This window comes from Mixophyes fleayi, chromosome 3 (assembly GCF_038048845.1).
Source record: "Mixophyes fleayi isolate aMixFle1 chromosome 3, aMixFle1.hap1, whole genome shotgun sequence".
NCBI lineage: Eukaryota > Metazoa > Chordata > Amphibia > Anura > Limnodynastidae > Mixophyes > Mixophyes fleayi.
In genome coordinates, this window is record NC_134404.1 from 223,450,103 (window position 1) to 223,476,528 (window position 26,426).

General features: G+C 38.1%; 1 protein-coding gene across 3 annotated transcripts in view; it reads left to right on the forward strand.

The window, feature by feature from the left end:
- AHI1 (Abelson helper integration site 1) overlaps positions 1-26,426 on the forward strand; it is a 209,725-nt gene that overhangs the window by 35,637 nt on the left and 147,662 nt on the right. For all 3 annotated transcript variants that reach the window (XM_075203181.1, XM_075203183.1, XM_075203182.1), the window contains 9 exons: positions 57-197; positions 1,411-1,543; positions 5,063-5,186; positions 5,911-6,140; positions 10,809-10,915; positions 14,493-14,611; positions 17,806-17,936; positions 21,028-21,168; positions 22,099-22,247. In XM_075203181.1, coding sequence (XP_075059282.1) covers positions 57-197; positions 1,411-1,543; positions 5,063-5,186; positions 5,911-6,140; positions 10,809-10,915; positions 14,493-14,611; positions 17,806-17,936; positions 21,028-21,168; positions 22,099-22,247 — 1,275 coding nt within the window. The remainder of the gene's footprint in view (positions 1-56; positions 198-1,410; positions 1,544-5,062; positions 5,187-5,910; positions 6,141-10,808; positions 10,916-14,492; positions 14,612-17,805; positions 17,937-21,027; positions 21,169-22,098; positions 22,248-26,426) is intronic.

A 26,426-nucleotide genomic window follows, 5' to 3' on the forward strand; every position in this document is an offset into this window, starting at 1 on the left:
TATAAGTGCTTACAAATTTTAAGACATTTTCAATATATTGTTTGATATATTTGCAGGTAAATTTAAATTCTAATAATGGCCTTCACTTGGGAAGCGCAAACACTGATCTACAGAATGACGATGCACTGAAAGATTCTAATTCAAGCGAACTTAAGCAGACAAGGGAACATTTTCAGTGGACTCGACTGCCTGGACAGGTAATATAATACATTTCTAGGGCAATACACACAGAGTGCTTAATATGTACATAAAAAAGAAGTGGAACGCTATGCTATACCTGGGAAAATATTGTTATCTGCACCACAGGAGGAGCATGGATAGTCTGGACAGGGTGTGACTATCACAAGTACTAGTGCCTCCTACCCTATCAGTCCTACCTTACAGTGCCATGCACACACTCTGGCTACTGCATGACAAAGTCCTGGCTGTAGTGGAGTCACAACCCCACCACTCTTTAATTACTTAATCACCATCCTTCTTAGCTGTAATTAATTTTCTCACTTTCTCATCCCCCTGTAGTTTATTTCCTACCTTTCCTTTTTTTATTATTATTATTATTGTTATTGCTATAAATTTGTAGGGTGCCACAGTGCACAATACAGTAGGGAAAACAGGACATAAATTAGGGACATACTAGAGAGATTAGAGATTTGAAGAATGTTTGTTTGGCAGTTGAAAAAGCAGTGCTGTAAGATAAAAGGACGAATTTATAATGGCGGAAATCTGAATAGGAACGAGATTTCCTCCAGTGGCGCTCTGCAGTGCGGGAGCACTTTTGCAGGTCGTGGATCTGTAGGTGTGCCATGGTTTGGGTTTGAATCGCCGGAAACTGTATGTGGTAGCTGGAGCTGCAGTATCTAGTGCTGGACAATGCAGACATCCCGTAGTTCAACCTCCCTTACAGCTAGCTTATTTCTCACACTCCATCTCTCTCAAACCAGTGCCTTCCCTAATAACCCCTCCTTCCAAGTACCCTCCTTTGCATAAATCCATCTAGGCCATCTTACCAAATTAATATAATACTTTGTAAATGAATACAGGTCTACAAAATAAATGTTAATCATCCCTCACATCCAATTAAAATAAAAAAGTTACTATTAGTGGTACTTACTTACCCAGTGCTTCACATCACTCTCAGCAGCCAAGAAGCTGCAGAGGAGCACAAGTAAATTACTCTTTTCTTTTTTTCCTAAAATCACTGGAAAACACTAGAACCAAAACATAAGAACAATACACTAGAGTAAAAAAAATAAATTAACAATCATGGTAGCCATTTTGTTGAAGCCAAAGTCTATTAAGACATAGGCAGATTCTCACAAAAGTGAGTCTATGTGGTATATTTACTAAACTGCAGGTTTGAAAAAGTTTTTTTAAATTATATCTGTGTATGTTAATATTGTTCTCTTGTAGGCTTGTCGTATCCCTAACAGACATTTTTTGTCTCTGCAAGCCGGGCAAATGGGTTGTTTCTCTGTGTGCTTCTCTCATGATGGTAGAACATTGACGGCAGCTTGTGCAGACAAAGATGGTTATCCTGTGTTCTGTAAGTTTACTACTTTACATCATATATGCAGTCAGTTAGTGCTTGTAAGGAATCATGTAGATGTTTTATTTTAGCACAGAACATATTGAAATAAAAGAAGTATAGCTATAAACAAAACAGTATAAAGAGGGCAATGTAATTTATACATATAAACCAAGTAAACATATGAATTATTAATAAACTAGCAATATCAGTACACATGCAGTCATGTGAAAAAGAAACTATTTGATCTAATATGTTTTTAAATATCAAGGCAAAATTAATAGTCATCCAGATTTAGTATTTGATATATCTGTTTATCCTGGGACAGATAACACATAGCATAATTTATGTTGTTTATTCAACAAAAGGTAAACTATGGAAGCCATGAGTGAATAACTACTTTTGTATCAGTAAAGAAGGTAATCTGAGGCAGGTTCTGCTAATAAAGTGCCTCCCTTTGTTTGATCATCAGGATGTTCTACCACTTCTAAATAAAAGCAGAACCTTCAGCAATTCATGGGCCCACCCGTTCTAGATGGCTTAAACTCTTGTGAGCCCAGCTAGTTAAGACGGACAGTCATTCAGCAGCAATTTTTTTTATCTGAGGTTTGAGATGTAAGAGACTGCTCCTGATTGGCTGCCCAACTAGTAACTAGCAGACGGGTGATCCTCTGTGCTTTCTTTTTATGTTTTTCCCCATATGGATTACCTTCACACTAAGACAGGATGAAGATGTTAGGCAAGTATCTATAATGGGCGCAATTTTTCTTTTTATCTTGTTTGGGGGTGGTGTCATTATTTATTTGCTATCGGGAACATTATTTATATCTTTATTTTTTGGGGGCAATATTTATTTTTTTCTTATCGGGACCATTATTTCTTTATTATTGATGACCTATTAATTGACTATTAGAGAGTTATTTATTTAATTTCTGATTGAGCTATAAGAAGGGACCCAGTGCTACTCCACATTGAGCCTGTATCCTCTAGGTACTGGTGCTCAATAATTTAGAGGTCTGACCCAGCGCTTAATGTACTGGACAATTAGAGAAGGGTTGGGGACTATTTTTAATTCTTTATTTATTTTTTCCCTTTCTGACAGACAACATAGATTAAACAGCATACAGTTTGAACTATTTTGCCTGCCAGAAATATCTTTTTAATTTTTACTAGTAAGCGTTTGGAGTTACTGCTGCTTAAAACATTACCCAGTCAGTGTGCATCCCATTTACAAAATCAAAAAATCTTGAATTGCAGTTCCAGTTCAGGAGATTTTGGTTCATGAGACTTGATGTGCGGTTGGCCTATAGTAAATTGCACATTTTACAAACCACACAACAAAGCAAATAAAGACCTGCGGATTGATCTAACCATAGGTTCGTAAATCTTCCCCTTAGTCTTCCAGCAGCACATCTTAACCAGTTACCATTGTTGCTCTCGCTGAGAGCTCTGGTTAGTTCATAGACTCTCTATAAATTATAGATAATCCACTTTTTTTTTGTATTCTTATTTTTTAAAAACAGTGTGTGTGTATTATTGACATTTTTTCCTTGCACACTACAGGCCCCAGCAGGCCCTGGATACTAGGGCATGCTTCCACTTGTGGATCACCACATGCCAGCATGCCCTGGCAGCCATCAGTATGCTGAAACTTCTATTTTAATGCTGAGTTTTCCTGCTTAATGCCACCAGCCTGGGCTGACAAAGAGTAGTGCTGGTGCTGGTAAATTATGCTTTTTGGAACCCTGCCTTTGCCAGTACTAGCCTTGGCTGGCAGCACTAGAGATGGTTAAGCATTTTCTTTGGTGGGGTGGGTTTGGGGAAGCATGCTTAAATTGATTATTTATTTTTTAACGATCTAACAAACCGTTGCGTGGGATGTACTTTTAATTTAGGATATATTTTAAACGTGTCTCTAGAACAACTACCGTTTCCAGTCTCGCAATACTAAGAGATCTATGGGATGCAATTTATGGTTACATGGTAAGCGTAAATTGCATCTAACTTTACATAAGGCCTAAGAAGGGTATGTGAAGCAAAGTTTGCATGTTTGTTTACATGTTTCCTACTTGATTTATATAATAGTACTAAGTAAAGAGATTGGAGTGTTATAGGTAAAGTATCGATATGAATGATATTCCTATGATATATTATGCACTCTTAGGTTTTTTTTGCAATAATGATTTTACACTCTTAAGTTTTAATGTGACACAGACAAGTAGGAAAATGAGGTTCCACAACTATAACGTAATTCTAGTCCTATTTGAGGGCAGGCCACAAGATGGCAGTGTATTGCCAATAAAATGAGACTATTAAATTGTGTAATTCATATATTGATCTATATATACACCATATATTCCCCTTGAGCACTGTGGTTTTCATGATCTTCCTATTTAGGTATTTTCATATGGTGCTGGTCTGTGACTGTTTTATGCCACCACAATAAAGTGTGTTGCAATTTATCAATCCAATCCATTTCATAATCCTCAAACTGCTCAAAACTTTTATAGTGAGTATTGTTTCCCGTCATTGCTTAATTGGCAAATATTACAGTTAAATAAAGGCTTTTGCTACAAGTTTAAAGTTGGAAATTAGTTGTTATGAGTCAGTGACAGACAGACTAGGTCAGTGATGGGCAACCTGACATACTTCAAGGGCTGCATGTGCCACCCTCCAACCTTCAAACAGGCCACACATTACCCTTAATTTCAAGACAGAAAAAACAGCCCCACACCAACCTCAGCACCCCCATCACTCATGCCCCTCATTTGCTCCAAATGCCAACACATGCCAGAAAATAAATCCACAAGCAATCAAACCCCTACTTGATATAAAATCCCTCCCACATGCACTCCAAATTCTCCTCACATGCCAGTCAGACCTACCCACATGATATATTCTCTACTTTCTTCTCACCGGGCTGCTGGTGGGCCCCCTGTTGCCCACCACTGCTTTAGAACCTTCAGTTCAAAAAGCCCCTCTTACAGTTTTTTTCAAGATTTTAACAAGTGCCAATCAGCTCAAACCATTGGTATTTTGTGGCCACATTTTTGTTTTATTTATTTAATAATTAAATAGGCAAAATCTAAATTTTGGTGGTATCTTCCCTATTTATGTAGCACTCATTTGAAGCTAACCATTACCATTGAAGTGACAATTAAAGTACAGTAACGGTGTGCATGTGCAAGTTAAATACAGAGTGTATCTTTTGTGGGTCCATAAGCCTGGTGCAAATTTACGTGTTGCTGATGACTTGCATCTCTTTGTTTTGGACACATTTATGTGAACTATGTTAGGTTGCACGTAAATAACTCAAAATATACATGTAAAAGCACAATTTGGTGCAGGGGCAATTTTTCATGCATGCAAAAAATTTGGAGCTGCCACTTAGTAAATATATCAATATATCCCTATATCTCTCCAGAAAGTGTTATAATAATATATATGATCAATGATGTTTAATTTATTAATAAGTCTACAATACACCAGTGTATTTAATTATTGTTAACTTCTTTTTTTCTTTTCTTTTTCTTATAGTATATGAAATTCCCTCTGGACATTTTCTCAGAGAGCTTTATGGTCATCTCAATGTTGTCTATGATCTTTGTTGGTCCAAAGATGATGAGTACTTACTTTCTGCTTCTTCTGATTGTACAGTCAGGTCAGTTAGATATTGAGTTTGAAAATATTTTTTCGCCAATTTTGACAGTACTGTTTATTGTTGTGTTGCATAGAAACAAGACACAAAGACCCGTTGCAGGAGTTTTGTTCCTGATTTTAGTTCAGGAATACAAAAACTATATGGAAAACTTCTTGCCATGCAGAGTTCCATGAAGTAAACAGAAAAATAACATTGCTTTTCCATAAGACGTGTACCTTTGATGAGCATTGTCCTGTCACATCAGTTTCCCTATTAACCAGTAGTCATGAAAATAAATATAAATGATTACCTGGAACCGATCACCAAGAATATGTGAGACACATGGAGAACTTGGCCTGCAGCTATAGAACGTGTGTCGTTTTACTAGGGGAGATTCATGTATTCATTTCTAGGATGAGATACTTGCGTATTAGTTATTAGTGATTCAAATAATTACGTTAATCTAGTGGGAAGTTATGCAAACATGAACAACAATGAGGAGCTTAGTTTGTGACCAAATAATAGCAGTACAACTGTCAGAATAGGCTCATTTTAATTTTCCTGCTCTTTTATGTGACGGTCGGCGTCTGACGTTACAAAAAAGTGGTCAGAATGACCATATTCAGGAATTAGATGTTTCCTCTAACTGATTCATAGGGAAATTGTATTGTTGTTAAAACCTGCTTTGTTAGCATTTAATAATGTACAACACACTGAACTTTTTCTACTTTGTGTTTGTCTATAGATTGTGGAGAATGGTGACTGGAGCTTCATCTGCCTTAAAAGTATTACCTCACCCGTCATTTGTATACACCGCTAAGTTCCACCCGATGTCTGATTATCTGGCTGTGACCGGATGCTATGATGCCATCATTAGAGTGTGGAATGTGAAAGTGAAGGAAATCAATGGCCAGCTCATACAGGAGTTTGACGGTCATAAAAGTTTCATCAACTCACTGTGTTTTGATGCAGACGGTATGTTTTTTTCTAAACTTATAGCTGTAGGGAAATGTTAACTGCAATGAATGGCATTACATACTTGTGTTACTCGTATATTAAAAGAAGGTATCACAAGCACTCGCTTCCTCTATATTGAATGTGTATCTCTTAATGAGAGCCTGTCACTTTGGATGAATATGTAAGTGTAAAACACTGGGCTTTCCTATGCTCTATCGGCTTGGTAGTGAAATAGAAAAATAGTGCGTGCTGTATGCTGGTGAGGTAGGGGAACAGAATGATAGAAGCTGCCCGAGATTGAGTATAAAGCAGTATGGGAACTGACTCAAACGGTTTTTATTTGGGGCAAATTGTATTTTGGTTGCATATTGGTATAAACATATATTATTATTATTATCCTTTATTTATACAGTGCCAACATATTATGCAGCGCTGTACATTGAGGGGATATTGACACAAATAAATAACTTGCAATGACCTGAAACAGAAGGTAAAGATGACCCTGCCCATATACCAGGTAGAGATGTAACATTTGTAGCTGCTGGTGGTGAGTCGTGGGGGGCAGGGGGGGGGGTGCTACTGTAAGGCATAATCCTCCTTACTGGACACATAATAAGGACACCATGTTCACAGAAGTTGTGCTTCCAGCTGCTGCATAGATCTTACGAGGAGGAACAGTAATGACCGTTATACTCCATTATTTCAGCAGCTGAACTGAGCTGGTGTTCAGTACATTATGGAAAAAACCCTGGTTTTATTTGTTTGAAGATGTTTAAGTGGAAGGTAGGGCGCAGAGTTGTTCCATGTAACTGCCATCTATATATAGAGTTTGGATAGTATACGGTAAAATGAGCAAATGAATAGGAAAAAATTCACTCATCCAAAAAGGTCACACCTTGTTATTTAACAGTATGTAAAACACTATATTACTGAATCTCTTGTTTGTCTTGTAACGTTTATGTGGATATCTAATATGTGTATTTTATTGCAGATTGCATTGACTGAGTGTTATGTTACATATGTAAATGGAGTGTGTATTTTTTATCTGCTTCCACTTTTGTTTGCAAATTTAATTTTCTTTAAATCCTCTGTGGGGAGACATTTCTCCTTCTTTTTTTAACTTTTATTAGGATCTACATGTACAGTGCATTGACATCTACGCTAATATTAAAGCACACAAACACATACTCTAAAGGTATGGGCAAAGCGTAAAGAGACTATGCTGGTCTTACTTACAAAGAGGCTATCCCTTTTCTGTGAAAACCCTGAGATGATGTCATGAAAGTTTCCAGAGACAAGTGGGAGCATTGCTTCTCATGCATATTTGTTGTTGAATGCTGTGCAGAAGCAATACAACAGCAGGGACCCACTTCTTATGGTTCCTGACTACTACACAAGGACCAACAGTGGTCAGTGACAGCATGGTTGTTGTGTGGGTGGTACACTAACAGGACTAAATAAAATCCAAAAAACACGAATAGTATTACTTATGTTTCTTATTAGTGACACACAGTCTTTTACAAACATACTGGTAGATTTATCAAACTGTCTAACACAGTGGTTCCCAAACTTTTGCAGTTCGCGGCACCCTTTAGAGTCTCCAAATTTTTTCAAGGCACCCCTCCAATATAATTATTGAGCAGTCCTGTTTTAGAAGTAGTTGGGTCAAAAAATTGTAATAAGTATTTAGGTCAGGACAGAAATACTGATTTAGTTGTATGCAAAAATGCCCCCTCTGCATCCAGACACACTGCCCCCTCTGCATCCAGACACACTGCCCCCTCTGCATCCAGACACACTGCCCCCTCTGCATCCAGACACACTGCCCTCTGTCACGCTGCCCCCCCTCCTCTGCCCTCTGTCACGCTGCCCCCCCTCCTCTGCACTCTGTCACACTGTCCCCCTCCTCTGCCCTCTGTCACGCTGTCACCCTCCTCTGCCCCGCTGTCACCCTCCTCTGCCCCGCTGTCACCCTCCTCTGCCCCGCTGTCACTCTCCTCTGCCCCGCTGTCACTCTCCTCTGCTCCGCTGTCCCGCTGTCACTCTCCTCTGCCCCGCTCTCACTCTCCTGCTGTCATCCTCCTCTGCCTCTTCTCTGCCCCGCTGTCACTCTCCTGCTGTCACCCTCCTCTGCCTCTCCTCTGCCCTGCTGTCACTCTCCTGCTGTCACCCTCCTCTGCCTCTCCTCTGCCCCGCTGTCACTCTCCTGCTGTCACCCTCCTCTGCCTCTTCTCTGCCCCGCTGTCACTCTCCTGCTGTCACCCTCCTCTGCCCCGCTGTTACTCTCCTGCTGTCACCCTCCACTGCCTCTCCTCTGCCCCGCTGTCACCCTCCTCTGCCTCTCCTCTGCCCGCTGTCACGATCCCTCTAACTCCTCTGCCACGGGCCAGCCATATAAAAAAAAAAGAAAAAACACTAACTTACCAATCCGCCGTGCGCCATGACCCAGCAGCCTCCTCTCTCCCGCAGCAGCTGTCACTGAATATCGACGTCAGTGACAGCTGCTGCGGGAGAGAGGAGGCTGCTGGGTCCCGGCGCCCGGCGGATTGGTAAGTTACTGTGTTCTTTCTTTTTTTTTTTTTTATATGGCTGGCCCGCGGCACCCCAGTGACAGCACCACGGCACCCCTGGGAGCCGCGGCGCACAGTTTGGGAACCGCCGGTCTAACAGATGGAGGTGCTATCTATTTCTAGACTGTACACGGTAAATGATAACTAGGGGCCTGATTCATTAAGTATCTTAACTTAAGAAACTTCTTATTTCAGTCTCCTGGACAAAACCATGTTATAATGCAAGGGGTGCAAATTAGTATTCTGTTTTGCATATAACTTAAATACTGACTGTTTTTTCATGTAGCACATAAATACTTGATAGCTTATTTGTACACTGAAATTTAAAGTTGATATTTGTGTGCTACATGAAAAAACAGGCAGTATTTAACTTATGTGCAAAACAGAATACTAATTTGCACCCCTTGCATTGTAACATGGTTTTGTCCAGGAGACTGAAATAAGAAGTTTCTTAAGTTAAGATCCTTAATGAATCAGACCCTAGAATCTGATTGGTTGCTATGGGTAAAAGCTCCATCTTTCATTTTTAGAAAGTTTCATTAATCTACCCAACAGTCCCTTCACATGGTCACTGAATATGCTTTCTAAAAATATATATTTTTTCTATCACAGTTGGTGATTGGTTTAAAATAGGTGTAGTAAAGCAACATCTGTAATTTTACTCAAAATTGTCTCAATTTTTTTTCGTTATCATTGCTTCCCAAAATTCTTAAACTGTTCTTATTACAGTGGATAACAACTATCGTTTTAAAATACTTGAGCTTGTTGATTATCTGATACTTTGTAATTGTAAACTGCTTGCCTGCATGTTACCTCTGGCAAGTGACAAAAGCTTGCTTTTGCGGTCACAAAGTATCATTATAATGCCTCTCTGTTCCCAAGGATTTACTCATGGGTACAAAGATGACAAGAGTATAATTTATTGTTAAGCCTGCTACAGACAGGTGCCCATATTTACATATGGAGTAAAATAACCCTGAGGTCAAATTCATTAAAACTCCTCTCTGTATTCTGTTTGTTTTGGCTTTCTTCTGCCTGATTCTAATTTTTGGGTTCAGGTTGTTGTTTAGTGTGTGAGGTTTTGCCAGATACAGTAAATTTGCAAAACTTGCTCAAAAATGGTAAAAAAAAAATATATATATAAAAAAGTATTATTTGTATAAGTTGCATGACAGTTATACACACATTTTATGCATGTTTGTATTGAACATTGGTTTTTACTTTCAGCCAAGTGTCTTGGATATTAAATATATGGGTTATAATCTATTGTCCTCCTTCATTTACATTGCAGTATTTCTGAAAGTGTGATTAGAAATCCATTAATTAAGGAATAAAAGAATAAAAGTTTATTATTACCCAGCCTTGCATAGAGATTAATAATGCTATTTACCTAACAATTTCTCTGACTTGCTCACATTGCACTCATTTATCTACTAATACAACACTGGTAGTAAGACAGGCGGAGATGGCAGTGCCCACCCTAGAAACTAGCTTTCTTGATGGAAGGGAACTGGGTTTACTTGCTGTACTGTGGTAGTAATGTAAATATAAAGTGGTTTTGCTCACTGAATGATGATGTAGACATGGCATAGATTCTGCATGCTGAAGCTATGCCAACACAGGTTCTGTCAACATACCGGGACTCATGTTAAGTTAAACGCAAATTGCTTCCTGGCGTTTAATGCGCTTTCTTACTTTTGCGCAAGCAAACAAAGCACTGGTGCCAAAAATAGCGGTGTGTGTGCACATACTCTGATGTGTAAAGCATATTATACGCCAACTTTACGTGAGCACCTCAAAGTGAACTACCCATAATTAATTAATTACTACCATAATTAAGCTGTTCATGGTCTCTAGCGTACACGTACATACATTTGTGCTGCTCATTATAAATAACGCTATTCATTTTTATAAATGTGTCATTTACTTCGGTTGAAACCATCAATGCTGATTGCTTATGGATGATGCTATCTGTATAATGGCCATGAAATATTTTAATCATAAATTGGACATAGCCCACAGCACAATATTGTGTAGTTGTCACATGACTGTCTCATTGGTACAGTGAATTTGCTACAACTAACAAATTTTTCCATTATTACCCATTGTAATTTAGGGCTGCATATGTTTTCTGGAGACAGTTCAGGACTGATAATTGTGTGGAATACAGATATCAGCAGAAGCTCACAACAAAATCCAGTCAGGCTCTGGAATATTTTGAAGGTAACATTAATTGTTTTGAAATATTTGTAGCGCTGGAAAAAAACGCAATGATAATGTTTTGTTCAGTCACTATGGCTGTAGGTATTCCTTTAAACTTTCTGCAGAAATGTAATGTATTTCTGCCTCCTAAACTAAAGTCTTTATAGAGGTAAGTAAAACAAAATACAGTTATAACCAGTTCCTGGACCAGTAGTCCTATTATACTGTTAGGAAGTTGCAACAGAATCTGGGTCCAGTGCACATTGCATAAAATGCAGGATAAAAAATGGTTCATTTGAAGTGAGTTACAAATATTGCTGAGACTGAGTTTCAAAAATATCGGAACATAAACAAGAGGGGGTGAAGGAAGCTGGATTTGAAATTAAATACAGGTTACTTTTTACATACCGCGAATTAGCATGGCGTGGAAGTTGAGCGTATTAGCCTAGAGTGGCCTGAACCATTAGTCAGGCCCTGTCCAGAAGCTATATCTGACGGTATAACTACATCACCTGTCCTAGTTATTGTGGAAGAGGAGTCCATACATGCCTAGTTTATATAGCTAGTAATTTAATAAAAACAATAAATGAAGCACAGTGTTTCTCAGAGTTTCATGCAATGCTTACAGCAATTTATGCTACATATTTATTATTACAGCTACTGTAGTAAGGGCTAATGCTGGTCTTTCCGCTCTTGTCGCTTCAAGCAGCTCATCAGAATGCGGACACTGCTCTTAATACATCTGTGGTAGGGACTTGTTGTGATGGGCTTAAGGTGTCTTAATATTATTGAGACCTTAATTATTTGCACTATTGTGCTCAATTTTGTATCTATGGCCCCAGTGTTGTGAAATTGACTGCACATTGGATGCCACTGTAAAATAACTGATTGCCTCTCATATATTCAGTATTTTATTTGATAATTGCATCAAATTTTTCATAATTACAATTTGGACCATAATTATTTGCTTGTGATCTATTGAATATAACGTTTTTTGATTGCATTTGCTCATTTGTTTTTCCCCCAATATTTTTGGTTTTAAGGTTCTAAAAGACACCTACGCAATCTATATATTCAAATGACAGTGAAAGATTGTTAGTGTGGTTTATTATCTCACTGTAAGAAAGTCCTGTGACTCTGCATGATTATCATCATTTCATGTGTATAAATGTGGGTCATGCACTCTTTTACATCGGACATTTGAGTGAACTACATTGGATTCATTCCCTATCTGTATGGGTTGTTTATTAATAATAATAATAATAATAATAATAATAATAATAATTAATAATTAAATAATACAAGCAAAAAAAGAACTGTAACTTAAACTAGATAAAGTGTTCAGTGGTTAGACATGGCTGTTTTCATGTGCAGAACACTATAGTATCTTGGACTCTTATGTTTAACAAGGTATATTTTTTTCAATACAAGATTGCAGTGTGTGTGTGTTTTTATTATATATAAATACGTGTTCTATTCTTGCCACCAGCGCCGGAGCTTTTGCTTTCCTTTGTGGAAGCTGGCTGTAAAAGTCACATTTTATTTTCTGACCGCATGGAATCAAAATTAGCATTTTGTGATCAGTGGTAGAAAAAAAAATATCTAAATAAATCTATGTAATGTCATACAAAAAAACTCCAAAGCTTGTTCTTAATTACAAATAAATAAAACAGACAACAACTAATTACATAATTATTCAAACCCCCTCTCCACCCTCTTTATTTTAATATTTGGTAGCAGCACCTTTAGCTGCAATTACAGCTGTTCTTGGGCAAATCTCTACCACATCTGAACACTGCAGGTGTCACCCATTTATCTTTGCGATATTGTTTGAGTTCATACTTGCCCACTCTCCTGGAATGTCCGGGAGACTCCCGAATTCCGGGTAGGCCATTCTCCCGCATCCTCGGGAAGAATTAGGAGTCTCTCCTAGAATCGTGTCATTTTGCCCCCACTCCCCGTGGTGAAATTATGCATTTACATCATCGCATCACGGGGCTAAAATGACGCATGCCCCCACACGCCCACCTATCCCCGTATCTCCCGGAGGCCAACCTTCTAAAGTTGGCAAGTGTGCTTAAGTTTCATCTGGTTGGATGGGACTGTTGGTGAACATGGATTTTCAGATAAGTTCAGATTCTCAATTGGAATGAGACCTGTTCTTTGATGGGCCTGCAAACTGCAACAGATTTTCCTCCCAAGATCTGCTTTTAATAAGTTTTCCAGTTCCTGAAGCAGAGAAGCATCCCCATAACATTGTGCTCCCACCACTATGTATAACGTTAAGGATAGTGTTCTTGGGATGATGAGCAGTTTGTTAGGCTTGCACCAAACAAAGCACCTACTATTGGTAAGATGTCATCTGAGTTTTCTTCAACAATATTTTTTTTTTGTTGGCCACCGGTCCATAAAGCACAGATTTGTGAAGTTCATGGGCTCCTATCTCTCCATAAAAGACGGTAACTTTATCAGTGTTGCTATAGGCATCTTGGTGACCTCCTTAAGTGCCCATCTCAAAGGGAAGCTCCGTTATTGGAGGTTGACCTGTTCTAGACACACTCGTGTCATATTCATTCTGTTTATTATGTTAAACTTGACATTTCTCCAGGGGTTATTAGAAGTAAATCTTCCTATATTAGTGCTTTGATTACTTCTTTTCAGTAAATTTTTCTCAGAACTACATTGAATGTTTGATCTTCATGATGAAGCTCTTTTTAAAAATACACTAACCAGTTGTGCGACATCTCATATCGGGGCCGGATTAAGGGAATGGAGGCCCCTGGGCTAAAGGGGCCTCCATTCCCCCGTGAGGCCACCAATGTGAGCCGCCCCCCGTGAGGCCGCCCCCCCCCTCCCCAAGCGCTTACCTGTCACTGTAGTCCTCCTTCCACGGCGCGCTGTAAGCTCCTTACTGAGGAGATCTCGCGAGAGGGAGACTCATAGTCTCACTCTCGCGAGATCTCCTCAGTAAGCAGATTACGGAGCGCCGGGGACGGATGACTGCAGTGAAAGTGCTGAGCATTGATCGGGCCGGAGGCGCCCCCGGACTGATCAATTGCCGCTGAGGACTTTGAAGGGCCCCCTGAATGCCCAAGGCTCCTGGGCTGTAGCCCAGTTAGACCTCGGGTTAATCCGGCCCTGTCTCATATACAGGTGTATGTCATTTTAAAGTCAATTATAATACTTTAATTGTATGAAGGTGGACTAAAAGCAATTAATTATGCAACTTCTTACGTCTACTGATTGCACCAGGGTTTATTTAGGTGTATCTTAGCAATAATGTAATTAACTGTTTTTGATTTGTCATCAATTAAGAGAAAGTATTAGAGTTTCTTTCATATTTAACGTTACACAGTATTTTGTGCTGATCAGTGATAACAATTTCCAAATAATTTAATTTTGATTATGTGATGTAACAAAATAAAAAGTGAAAAATGATGGGGTAAATACGTTTTATAGTAATGTTTATGAATGCCGGAGCAGATACATTATTCTGCCTTACACTATGTTTAATAAATGACCAAATTATGCTTTGTAAATTTTCTTCTTTCTGATCAAGGCCATTTGTTTCTTATTTCATTATGCTTTGTTATTTTAGGAAATAAAAGATACAGACATGAAAGGAATTGCAGTGAATCACTTGCAGGTTCATCCAAATGGAAGACGTCTGTTAATTCATACAAAAGATAGCACACTCAGGATTATGGACCTTAGAATGTAAGCTTTTTTCCCAACTTACTGAAGTACTTTGTATTGTGTCTCTTGTCTGGTGAGATATGTGGTGTTAGTTCTACAGTACCATGATAGCTATTATTGGTTGTGTGTGGGCAGCTGCAGGCGCTAGTGAACACAAATCGCAACACCTCGGAACATTGTGAGCTACCTAAAGACGATGGTAGACTTTCTAAAATACTATTGAAAGTGTCTTTAGTGCATTAGTTGAGGAGCAGAATGTCCCTGCAAAATGATGTCATAAAGTTTCATAGTGATAGTTTAATACAACGCACGTTAATGGGTATTTACACCTAAATATTTTTGTTACAATATGTGTCTCCTGATGTAGTAAGAGTCTGCAGACACAGCAGTACAGGAGGCCATGATGTTTTTACACAGAGTGGGAGTGACCTGGGCCCAGCCGCCAGCCTATAGGCGTGATTGACAGTTGCACCCAAATCTATTTGGGTAACGTGAAAGAAGGATTTTGCATATAATTGCGCTCATCCTTCTGGAGTTAAATGTCTTTTGCTCTTGCGGGACTTGCTTTTTGAAAGTGTATCAAGGGCTTTCGCATGCAATTTCAGCACAGTAAGGATATACATATGCAAGTTAAGCACATCCATTTAAGACACTTGCTATTTAGGTTTGGACACATTTTGCAACATGCTAGTTTTGAAAAAAAAAAATTAAGGTATTTTTTAGAGTTGATGTACGTGCAGCTGAAAACACAGATTTAAAGACATGGTGCGCAGATTTGACACCATCCTTATGCTAAATACACTTAATATTCCATTTAGTTTTGTTTATACAACACTTTTAATATGTCTGCTATGAAATCACACTGTTGCCCTGGAAATTTCTGTTGTGTATTCATGCTACAGACGCAGCATATGATATATTGATCTTTATAGTTTTAATTGTAAGTATTCAGGTCTCAAATTGTATGTCTTTAATTGACACTTGTAGCATTTTTTGCTTGTTAATACTCTGCATAGCCGTCTAAAAGCCTAGCAGCAAAGTGAGACTTGCTTCCCTGGATGACAAAGCTATATTTACCATAAAAGCATTAGGAGAGACATGCCTAAGGCAGCATAGAATGGTATTGTGCTCATTCGGGGTACATACTGATCATTTACGATGTCCAAGGTAGCACAAACTCTAAAACAGCGCTGCTAGTTGGGAAATATCCCTTTATAGTATATTATGTAGTTTTGTAGAAGCCTTACATGCAGTACAAAGCTATGTTTGTATGACGTTTATGACATAACCCTTCAATGATGACTTTATGCATACTGTTAATTTTTGTATAATTAACCTATGCTGGAGCTTTTTTAATAAAACTTTTTATTAAACGTCTCCCCAGCTGTACTATTTTTAGCTGAATAAAATTTGCTAAAAAGGCAAATAATTTGTCAAACTCATCTTATCTGATATCTGAATTGTGTGCATTTAACAGATCAGACTTGTATCAAATACCAATATTTTCAATACATATGTGTACTTATAGCAGCTATTATTTTTGTCTAACGTTGTAGCCTACAATATTTTATCATAGGTTATTTATTTAAACGCCTTCACTGCATCAATGAAATTATTTTAGGTATCTGTCTCATGGGCTACTTTATAACTCTGCAAGCTAGGTGTGATGGATTTAGATCAATGGCATCCTACTAAATTATATACAGCCAAATATGTCATATGAAGTGATCTTTCATAATATTCAGACCGCAAATGTGTAAAATCAAAGAAGAAATAATCACCTTAGTAATAAAAAGAACATTTTGAGATCTGCAATGACCATCATATTGACTACAAAGTTATCCGGCACAGTCACAAATAGTTATATTGTAGTCTGCATACTCAATACATACTTGTCTACTCTCCCGGAATGTCCAGGAGACTCCTGAATTTTGTGACAGCAGGACATTCTCTTACATCTTGTCCATTTCCTAGTCATTTAAGTATCCAGCCTAGTGTTACTTTTGGACCTCCATTTTCATTATTTATTTCTTATTAGTGTCTCCATTTTTCTTTGTTGCTTGTTGAGTCCTCATTCATATCTTAATATGAATAATCATAAGAGATTATCGGGGCTGTCTGCATTTTATATGTCACATTTGTACATTTTTGTGTTTTTACTACATTGGAAGATTTGTGCCTGCAGAAATGCACTTTCCCATGTAATTTAGTTTTGGATGGCACAAAAATAATACAAATGAAATTATAGGTTGCCTTTTCCAAGGATATGTAAAAAACAGTTGTTTTGTGGGGAGAAAGAGGCTTTCCTGATTTGCTAACCACAAGACTGTGAATAACCCCTCCGCGCACAGTCTCCTACCTCTTCAGGCTCATTTAAATATCTTGTTCCACGAAAGGAAATTTTGTTTGTACAGGTGCGGGCAATATTAAGCACCTTCCAGCACCTAACATGCATTCAGCAGTAAATACCCCAATCTCCCCAGTCCCTCTCATCAAATGTTCTCCCCATGCTTTATCTTCTATCTTGATGCACACTCTTATCCCCAATAACTCAAATATATGACATACTCAAAAGGGCATTTTTGCTGTTTGTGAATTACTTTTATGGACTACTATTAATGATTCATTTTTAGTCTTTAATGATGTAATGTTACACAGATGGCTTGGGAAATATACCCTAAGTGCAAATAAGCCCATTCGTTTTTTATTATTATTATTTTACTAATAACGCTATGTGTATTCCTACTGAGGACATATAAACAAGTGCACGTTGAACCCAATGTACTTTTCAGATCATGGCCAAGATATTAATTTATTTTTTACTGTGATTTGTTAGCTGACTACCCCTATTTTCCAGAGATATTCCCAGATTTCAAAATGATCTTCCTGGAAATGTCTCTGTAGTTCATTACTGACCAGCTACAAGTGCCATTGGATGCAATTCTCAGTATCTGTTCTTATTATCTAGGCATTAAAAATGATCACATAATGTTTTTCCATTGTAAAGAATTCCATTATAACCAGGATGAGTAAGCATATGCTGCAAGGTCTGCTCAGACAGTACTGCACTTCATGTGCTTAGATACCAACTCAGCAACAAAGTGTCTGTAGCTAATTATTTCTTATAGTTTAATATTGATTATATACTTTTGTAATGTACTTTAATGTATGTTTTTTTTGTCTTTTGGCTATTCTAATACCTTTTTCTTTTTTAGATTAGCGGCAAAAAAATATATTGGAGCTACAAATTACAGGGAAAAGCTTCACAGTTGCTTTACACCATGTGGAACATTCGTCATAGCAGGTAGTGAAGATGGGGTAGCTTATGTTTGGAATGCTGAAACAGGTGAGACATTCTACCGGTTTGTTGCACTGCATATTTAGGTCATGTAAAGCTATAATGGCTTATAGCTTGACTCTAGGAATAGAATCTGAAACGGCTGAGCTCTGAAATATGTATTCCAGCCTAATATGCTACACAATGTCTATTACTGATAAGCTTAAATGCTCATTTCACCCAAAACTGTAAATTCAGTTTTGGGTGAAATATCATACAGGAACCTGTTCTCAAACGATCAAAGGATCTGGTGTTCTACTCTCCAGTTTTCCCTCTGTTACTCCCCTCGCTCCTACACTGTCTCACAGGCATCGTGTTAACAAACTGCCGGTCTGAAAAAAAACCTGTAGGCCTGATGCAGAGTTGTTTGCAAAATGGTCACGAATTACACTACACAGCAACGCATACAAAAATATTATTTTATTATATTATAAGCGTATTTCTACACATGCACATCGTACTCCTTTTCAAGATGCATCTTACTCTGCATCTGCAACTTATATGCCTTGTATACACCAAATCATAATCATCATATATTAGTATGGGTCTACCACTTCTCATTTGTGCAGTAGCTCCATCACACCCCGCAGAGAGGGAGAGCCACTGTACTAAATGGCTTTCACCTCAGTATTTCGTTATTGTCTGGTTTGTATGTCTTAAACTCACTCTTTCTATATTCTTTGGTGGGAATCTAGTATAGATTTAAATTGCTTAAAATCACCTTAATAAAATTGTGAGTTACTTGCCAGAAATCTCTAATCTAGTAAATAATGATTTTATTTTAAATCAAGGAAATTGTTGCAATTTTAAACAAATATAAACTGGGATATTACTTGTGTTTTAATAAAAATGTTGTTGCTTTTCTCATTCAGTACAATGATCCATGCTTTTCAATAGGCTTCCACATATGCTACATGCAGAAAGCCCATTGAAATGAATGGACTATTGAAATTAATAGGAAAATCTGCAGTAAATAAATAAGAAAAAAAAATGTTGGCCACCACATTGCGATCCCTGGGACCAGTACTAGGGGTAAATGTATCAATCTGAGAGTTTTCCTATGGGTTTGAAAAGTAGAAATGTTGCCTATAGCAACCAATCAGATTCTAGCTATCATTTTGTAGAATGCTAAATACATGATAGCTAGAATCTGATTGGTTTTTCAAACCCGCCGTAAGACTCTCCGCTTGATACATTTACCCCCTAGGCTGTTCAGCACAGTGCTGAGTAGCACTGGGGTGGTTCTTCACATCCTTGGGCAATGGTTGCCTAGGTAATACTAGAAATAGGGACCACTTGAGTGGTAAATCTGCCTTTCTCGTGGTCCTAGCTATTGTGGCACAACATGTCCCAGCAAGCCCTGGCAGTCATTGAACGTTTCTGCATGCTGTAGCTTGTAAAACTACAAGCACCAAAATGCCAATGGCTTTCAGTAGCTGCTGGGAAACAATTGCTCCCACAATGGCTATAATAGGAAAAACAAAATAGAGGCAAACAATGGGCTAAACAATATTTTATTTGAATATAGATACCTATTAACGTAATTAAACAGCAACATCTTTCAAAAAATACTCTTGTCGGAATCTTCATCCATGATATAATAAAGAAAAACCCTGTCAGATGAAGAGAACTGCTCCTTATAGAGCCCCGATGCTGAATGACATTGTCCTCAATTGACCGGGAGGGTGTGTACAGTTTTCAATGCTAGCATATTTTTTCACTCCCGTGGTACCTACTTTTTACAAGCACCATTACCCTGGAACCCACGCACACATGGATGCCAGGAAGTGCCCTAGTGCTATCTGACATGGGTCTGGTTCTTTCTATGGTGGGAGGGTCTTGCATGTTTTTTCCTCTGTTTTCATCCCATGGGATCCATCTCCGTGTTGACAAGGTTTCCCTCTATGAAAGTTGGGGTCCCAAACCTGTGGGTTTGCCTTTTACACTGAGACTGGTACAGTCTGCTCTTGCCTGTTTTTAAATTACTAATTTACCAGAGTTTTTCCCATTCATTTTAATAGCCTATTCATTTCACTTGGCTCTCTGCATGTAGCACACGCTGAAAGCCCACTGAAATGCATAGCCCATTGAAATGAATGGGAAATTTCACTCATCTCTGGTGGTTTTTCAGGCAAGTGTCTGAAAGCAATAACATTATTTTATCGATTTCTATGGTGATAAACCACCCTTTACAAGATTGTCCCTGTTTTATACTGTGTGATGATTTCTGTGTCTTTGAGGTGTCTGGTGATTTTGTTTTTGGAGGTTTCAAAAAGTAGTCCTTTACATTGTGATTTGCCTCTGCTAGATTTGCTAAATTGCAAATCACCATGTAAATCACTAAATAAAATATTAATTTACATGGTTATTTCTGCAAATGCTTCTTACTAGAATCCCACCTTACTCAGGTCTGAATGATGGCTTTTTTAAGTGACTACCACTTTTCTTCAGCATTTAAAACATTTTCTACATAAAATTATGAGAATAACAGCACTTTCAAATAAAGGCTAACTATTTTTATAATTGTATTTGTACTTTTTATGTTTTAAGAGGAAGTAAAGTCACTATTTGACATTAAAATTCATGAAAGGCTGCATGTTATTGATCTGAATATTATACATGAAATGCACAATGTGGATTGATAGATTCCTACGGAGGTAGGTCCAGTAACAACACAGAAACTCAAGTTTTGACTTGTATTTGGCCCCATTAAGACACCGTCCTTAAGATGTGGGAGGAGCTTCAGTTCACTGTAATACGTGCGGTGGTAATACTTTTGAATAGTGCTAAAGGGGGATGTTAACAACGATCAGTCTATTGTACTGTTATGGTGCATCATCACCATTTATTTATATAGCGGCAGCAAATTCCAAATACTGGGTAATACAGACAGAGAGGTAAGAGTGCCCACAAGCTTCCAGTCTATGGGATACACGGGGTTAAGTCTACATATTGCATTTCGGTCCAAGCAGAGTGCAAAGGTAAAAAGTGATTCATAGTAGTACTTCATGAAAAATACTTTAAAACACAGTTGCAGATCTCTGGTCACTTTAGTTTTGGGGTTTAGTGGTACTTTCAATACATTTGTCTTCCATTCTAGGAGATCAAGTAGCAAAGTACTCCGAGCTGTCATATACAGCCCCCCTACGAGATGTGGCTTTTCACCCTCATGAACACATGGTGGCATTTTGTGCCTTTGGACAAAGCCAGCCAATTGTTATATATATCTATGACTACAAAGGTGAGTATGGCTTAAGATTTAAGGAACACATGACAGTAGTGGGATGGAAGTAGGAAGTACCACTTAGGTCTAAATTTGTTCATGAGAAACAAATGAGTATTTCTGTCTAAATACAGGAGCATAGTGTCACAAATTAGTCATATATCCCTGCACAATCAAAATTGACCATCTATATGTTCAATTGTTTTATGAAAGGATTCCACTGTTTATAACAAAATTAAGAAGCATACAAAATAGACAATTGTTTATTTTAAAACAGACAGTACAGGTCTAAACCAGGATTTGTGGACATGGCACAGTGTTAGAGAATGTAAAAGTTGTTCTAAAGCATAAAGAAAGTAAAAATTATGCTGGGAGGGGGGGATGTGGCTGATACAAGCTATCCGAGAACAGGCCTCCATTGGTGTACTAACAGTGATGATCATGGTGAGAGTAGATGGGCCTTCACATGGGGAAAGTTACTGCATGGACCAATAGTTTCAATAACTCCTCCTAGGTTGCGCATACAGCATCAGCTTTTCCGGCTTAGATGGGCCGCAAGAATTGGCCACACTGGGGCTTGTGATTATTCTCTGCAGCATGATAACTACTTATACAGATGTGATTACCGTATCTCCTAGTACAGTAATTGTGTGGAGCATGGTTATCCAAGATAAAAGACTAGAAAACACATAGCTGTATTGCAATTGTATTTAGATCATCATTGAAATATGATTACTGTTATAATCAGTATGTTAGAAATAGAGTGAAAACACTATACCAACTCTCTATAATGTACATCGAGTGACCACACAAAGAACATATTTTTCACGAAGATATTTTCTGAGCTATAACAATATACGTGTGCCTTGTGTGCGTACTTTTAATACAAGTTCAAGCTAATGCTAAGTTGTAATGTCACACTCTAATATGTGTTACTTATTTTATTAGTTTCCCAACTTGAAGCAGAATCAGTGCAAACATCCGGTGATGTCAGTGCTTCCAGTCACACTGATAGTCTCACATTCCAAGCGTCTGTCATTGCTGCAAGATCATCTATGCGAATGATGAAAGTGAAACAGAAATTGGATTCAGTTCTGGTATGTTCACTCATTTCTCATCTCTTTCATTCACTTTTCAGGTTACTTGTATGCTGCATGTAACAGGCGACTTACAAGCCTATGTCATTAGGGAGGAAATAACAAAATTTATATGCATATGTTTTTGGGTTTTATTTGCTATACGTGTTTACCTTCCAACCAGGGTACCCATCTTAACACTTGTTCTACCAGGAGAAGTCATTTAGTGGAGCAGTGGGTTTATTTGGTTCTAGAGCAGTAATTGGCAACATGCTGTCCTCTGAGCCATCACCTTGAAGTCAGGTTAAGACTTAATTATTTTTAATTATGTCATATTTGTGTAATATTTTTATATGTGTGATCAAGTATGTCACTTGTTTGATAACCACATAAGACTGTAGATCTTTCTTACATCATTTATGCTGCAGGCTATCCAGGTGGTTATCTGTTCCTTTTACTCAATCTTCCTTCCAACCAAATGCTCAAAAAGATAATTCACTGTGTCAATAACTGTGATGTGAAAGTCTCATATATGAGTTAATTATTCTACAGCCTGCAGTTATACTAGTGCTATTTAACCCAGGGCTTGTTTAGCATTTGTGAAGATTGTGTAAAATACCCGCTGCACTGTGGTTTTCAATTAAAGCTGGCAAATATATGTAAATTTTTGTTCTTATTTTGCTTATAGTGGTTTAATTCCCAGTATGGAATTATCGTCCATATTTACTGATAACTATCTTCCATATACAAGTAAAGGAAACGATATGAGCGGTATAGAGTATATTGAAAGTTGTGCATTCACATAGGTGTTGCTGAATTAAGTAAGCAGTTAAAATACCACCATGCTTATATTCAAGTACAAAATTTCTGGGTCTGTCCAGTTGCCCAATATTTTGGCATTTGATCAATATTTTAGTTATTATAGCTAGAGGAAGAAACATCAATGACATTTGAGAGAGCAATGTTGTAACAGAACAGTGGAGAAAGTCATCTTGGTGTGGAAGTTTGAGGAGAAGTAATTGTCATCTAAGGTCAGCTATTAAAAACCCCATAATCCATGTTGCATTTCAAGGCAAGCATTGCTACCATTCTACTTTGTATTATTTTGTGGAGAAAGGCGTATGGCTCGTGGGCATTTTCTGATCCTGGCGCCTGCACCCTGTGTGAGGATTCTTAGAGCTAGTTCACAGTGCGTATATTTCCTATTTCTTCTGTATATCATGGAAATGATCAACTTGGTTCGGTACTTTTTCCCGACACTTCAAACCCCAACAACAGTTACCGCAACATCTTCACTCCGAATCCAGAGTACCTTGACATATCCTTCATCTCGACTGTTCAGAAAAATGAGTTGAAGTAAATGCCATCCTTTAAGAGCCCGTCAGCAGAGAATGACGTTGGTGTAAACGCCGACACTATTATTACTGCATTTAAGAGGGCACTTCTAGAATTCCTTAAGGCTACATTATGTAAGTCGTACTAAAAAACATGGTAGAAGCGGCGCCTCTTTCAATTGCCCCCTTAACTGCATACTGGGGTAGCCGCAATTCAGAATATAAAGAAGCGTTCTTAACCACTAACAAACAAAGCGCATATGTCTGCCCCTTAAGCATAATCAGAAAAGCAATCGAAACTTGCTCAGTGGAAGCAGCGATATTTGTGTTCTCTGTTACGTCACACTCCTAGTCACTGATTTAAATCAATAAATGAACTCTGGACTAATAAATGATAGAGCAGAGCTTTTCTTTTCTCTCGTTGGATTACATATCGAGAGAGAGAGAGAGAGATGTATGTGTATATATGTATGCTATGAACAGGAAACAGTAATATTATAGAGATGTCATTGCTTAGAGTATATTCACTACTGTACTACCCACCATTAGACTGTAGATCTGATGCAAGACACAATAAAATAGTTATTAAGAGTTATTTATATAGCGCCTGCATATTTTGCTCAGAGATTTACAGATATTTAATCATTCACTACGCCCCAGTGGAGCTTACAATTTTTATTCCACATGCACTCACGTACTTCTAGAGTTAATTTCTTCAGTAACTAATTATATATAAACATACAAACTTTACGCAGCTCTATTAGGCAGCAATGCTTATCACAAATGTATTAAAGTAATTGATAAATGACACTTACTTGGAATTTAAACATGTATTCACTTTCAGTTGTTACCACATTGAACTTGTTGTTTTACTTTTTTTTTTTTTTTTAGAAATAGTTCAAGAAGTTAATGCAGTAGTTTATGTATACATGCTTATGAATATGAAAATAGGTGTGAATCTTTGTATGTATTCTTTTCCTCATACATCTTCTATATGGATGGTTTTGTCGGTATACTTCCACATTTGGTACCTGTATGGCATTTATCTTTTTATAAATAGTTCATTGTTACACTTGTTATGGAATGATCTCAGGCAGTCTCTGTGACAGGTGTTCTCAGTCGGCAGTCTTTGCACAGGTGCATTCTCAGTGTGGGTGTGATGTTGGGAAATCTGCCAAGCGCAGCCATTTCTATAGAAATCCACAAACAGTCATAATCAGGAGGGATGTGCTGTGTAAACAAAGGTAATAGGGGCAGCTAGCAGAAATGAGAAATTGCTATAAAAAGGGAACTACATGGTGGTTGGTTATCTTGTTTTACCTGAAAGGTCAAATACTATGTATACATGTTACTTTATGTGTTTATATGGACATATCTGTTTGTTCTATTTTTGTATACCCATTACTCATTATTAGGGTACATGCCCACTGACATTTTCATTTATGTATTTTAAATGCATTTTAACACATGCAACACTACTACTTGCGTTATTTTATGCATTTTAGTACCATATTTTCAAACTCTACTTCTTCAATCTCCATGCATATTGAAAGCGGATGTGTTTGAGATGCTTTTTTTATAAGCGTCAAAAAACGCATATCCAATGCCAGGTGGTAGGTCAATTTACCCTTAGTGAAATCAGATGTCTACAAAATAACATGTTAATTATTTTGGAAACTTGTATAGCTACTTTAATCTGCTTGTCATGTATGTTACAAATCAGCAACTGCAATTACTCATTTTTAAACTTAGGGCCTGATTCAAATCTGAATGGAGCAAAAATAGTACAGAACTTGAATGTACTTCTGAACGTATTGTGCATCTCTAAGGGTTCACAACAGGGCTGGAACACTGTGCTGCACAGCAGTCATAAGAGTTGAATCGCTGTGAAGGGTAAAATGTTCTTCTTGTATCAAACTGTTTGTGATTCTGCTCTGAAACTGATAAATGCAGTTTGTTCAGAACTATATTGCTTTCATGTGACAGTAATTGAGTGACCCCCAATGCCAGTGATTCAGCTCTTGGAAACACTAGTTGGAATAATGCAGCATTAATTTGTTTGTGTAGTGCAATCCTAAGGGTTACCTGTGCAGAAAATAGAAATTGTATAAAATGAGTTATAATGGTTGACCGCAAAGGTTTGTTACAATGAATGAATCAAGAGATTTTAAAAAGTTGTCTGTGTTCTCCCCCTGACAAGCAGATGTGCTTAAAAAAAAATGAGTTTTTCTCTTTCATCCATCTGGGGGACACTGCTCACCATGGGGGTTGTGTGAGGGGGAGAAGGAGTTGGCACTTAACTAGTTAATTCAGTGAGCTGACGATAGACCCCTCCCCCTGCAACTCCCTTGTACATCCAGTTTATGTTAGGTGCCCAAAAGAGTTGGGCTTATTTTTTCAGTGGCCAGTGAATTTTTTTCATTGGGGTTTAGGTTTTTATTTTATTTTCTCTGTTCTTTAATTTCTTAGGTGCGAGTGTGCTCCATTCCATACAGAGCACACTTGTTGAAAGGAGCAGCTGTCAGGAGAGCCGGACGGCTCTCGCGGGCAGGGAAAGTTTTTTATTTTTACAGGGCTCCTATACAGTGTGACAGGCGGCTTATACAAGTCGCTGTGACACTGAGAGTGTTTAGATTAACCGGCGCTGCCACAAAGGCAGAGAGTGCCGGTAATCTCAACAGCCTCCGGCTATCATTATGGAACATACCAAGCCCTCTCCTCAGAAAAGGAGGGGGGAACTTGGTAAAACACTGCATGTGCTACAAGAGGCAGCGGGAACAGCCTATGCACTACACAATTAACTCGTCTGGCGCCAAAATATGCACGGGATAGGAGAAGAATCAGCTTCTGAGCCAAGCAGAGCTGC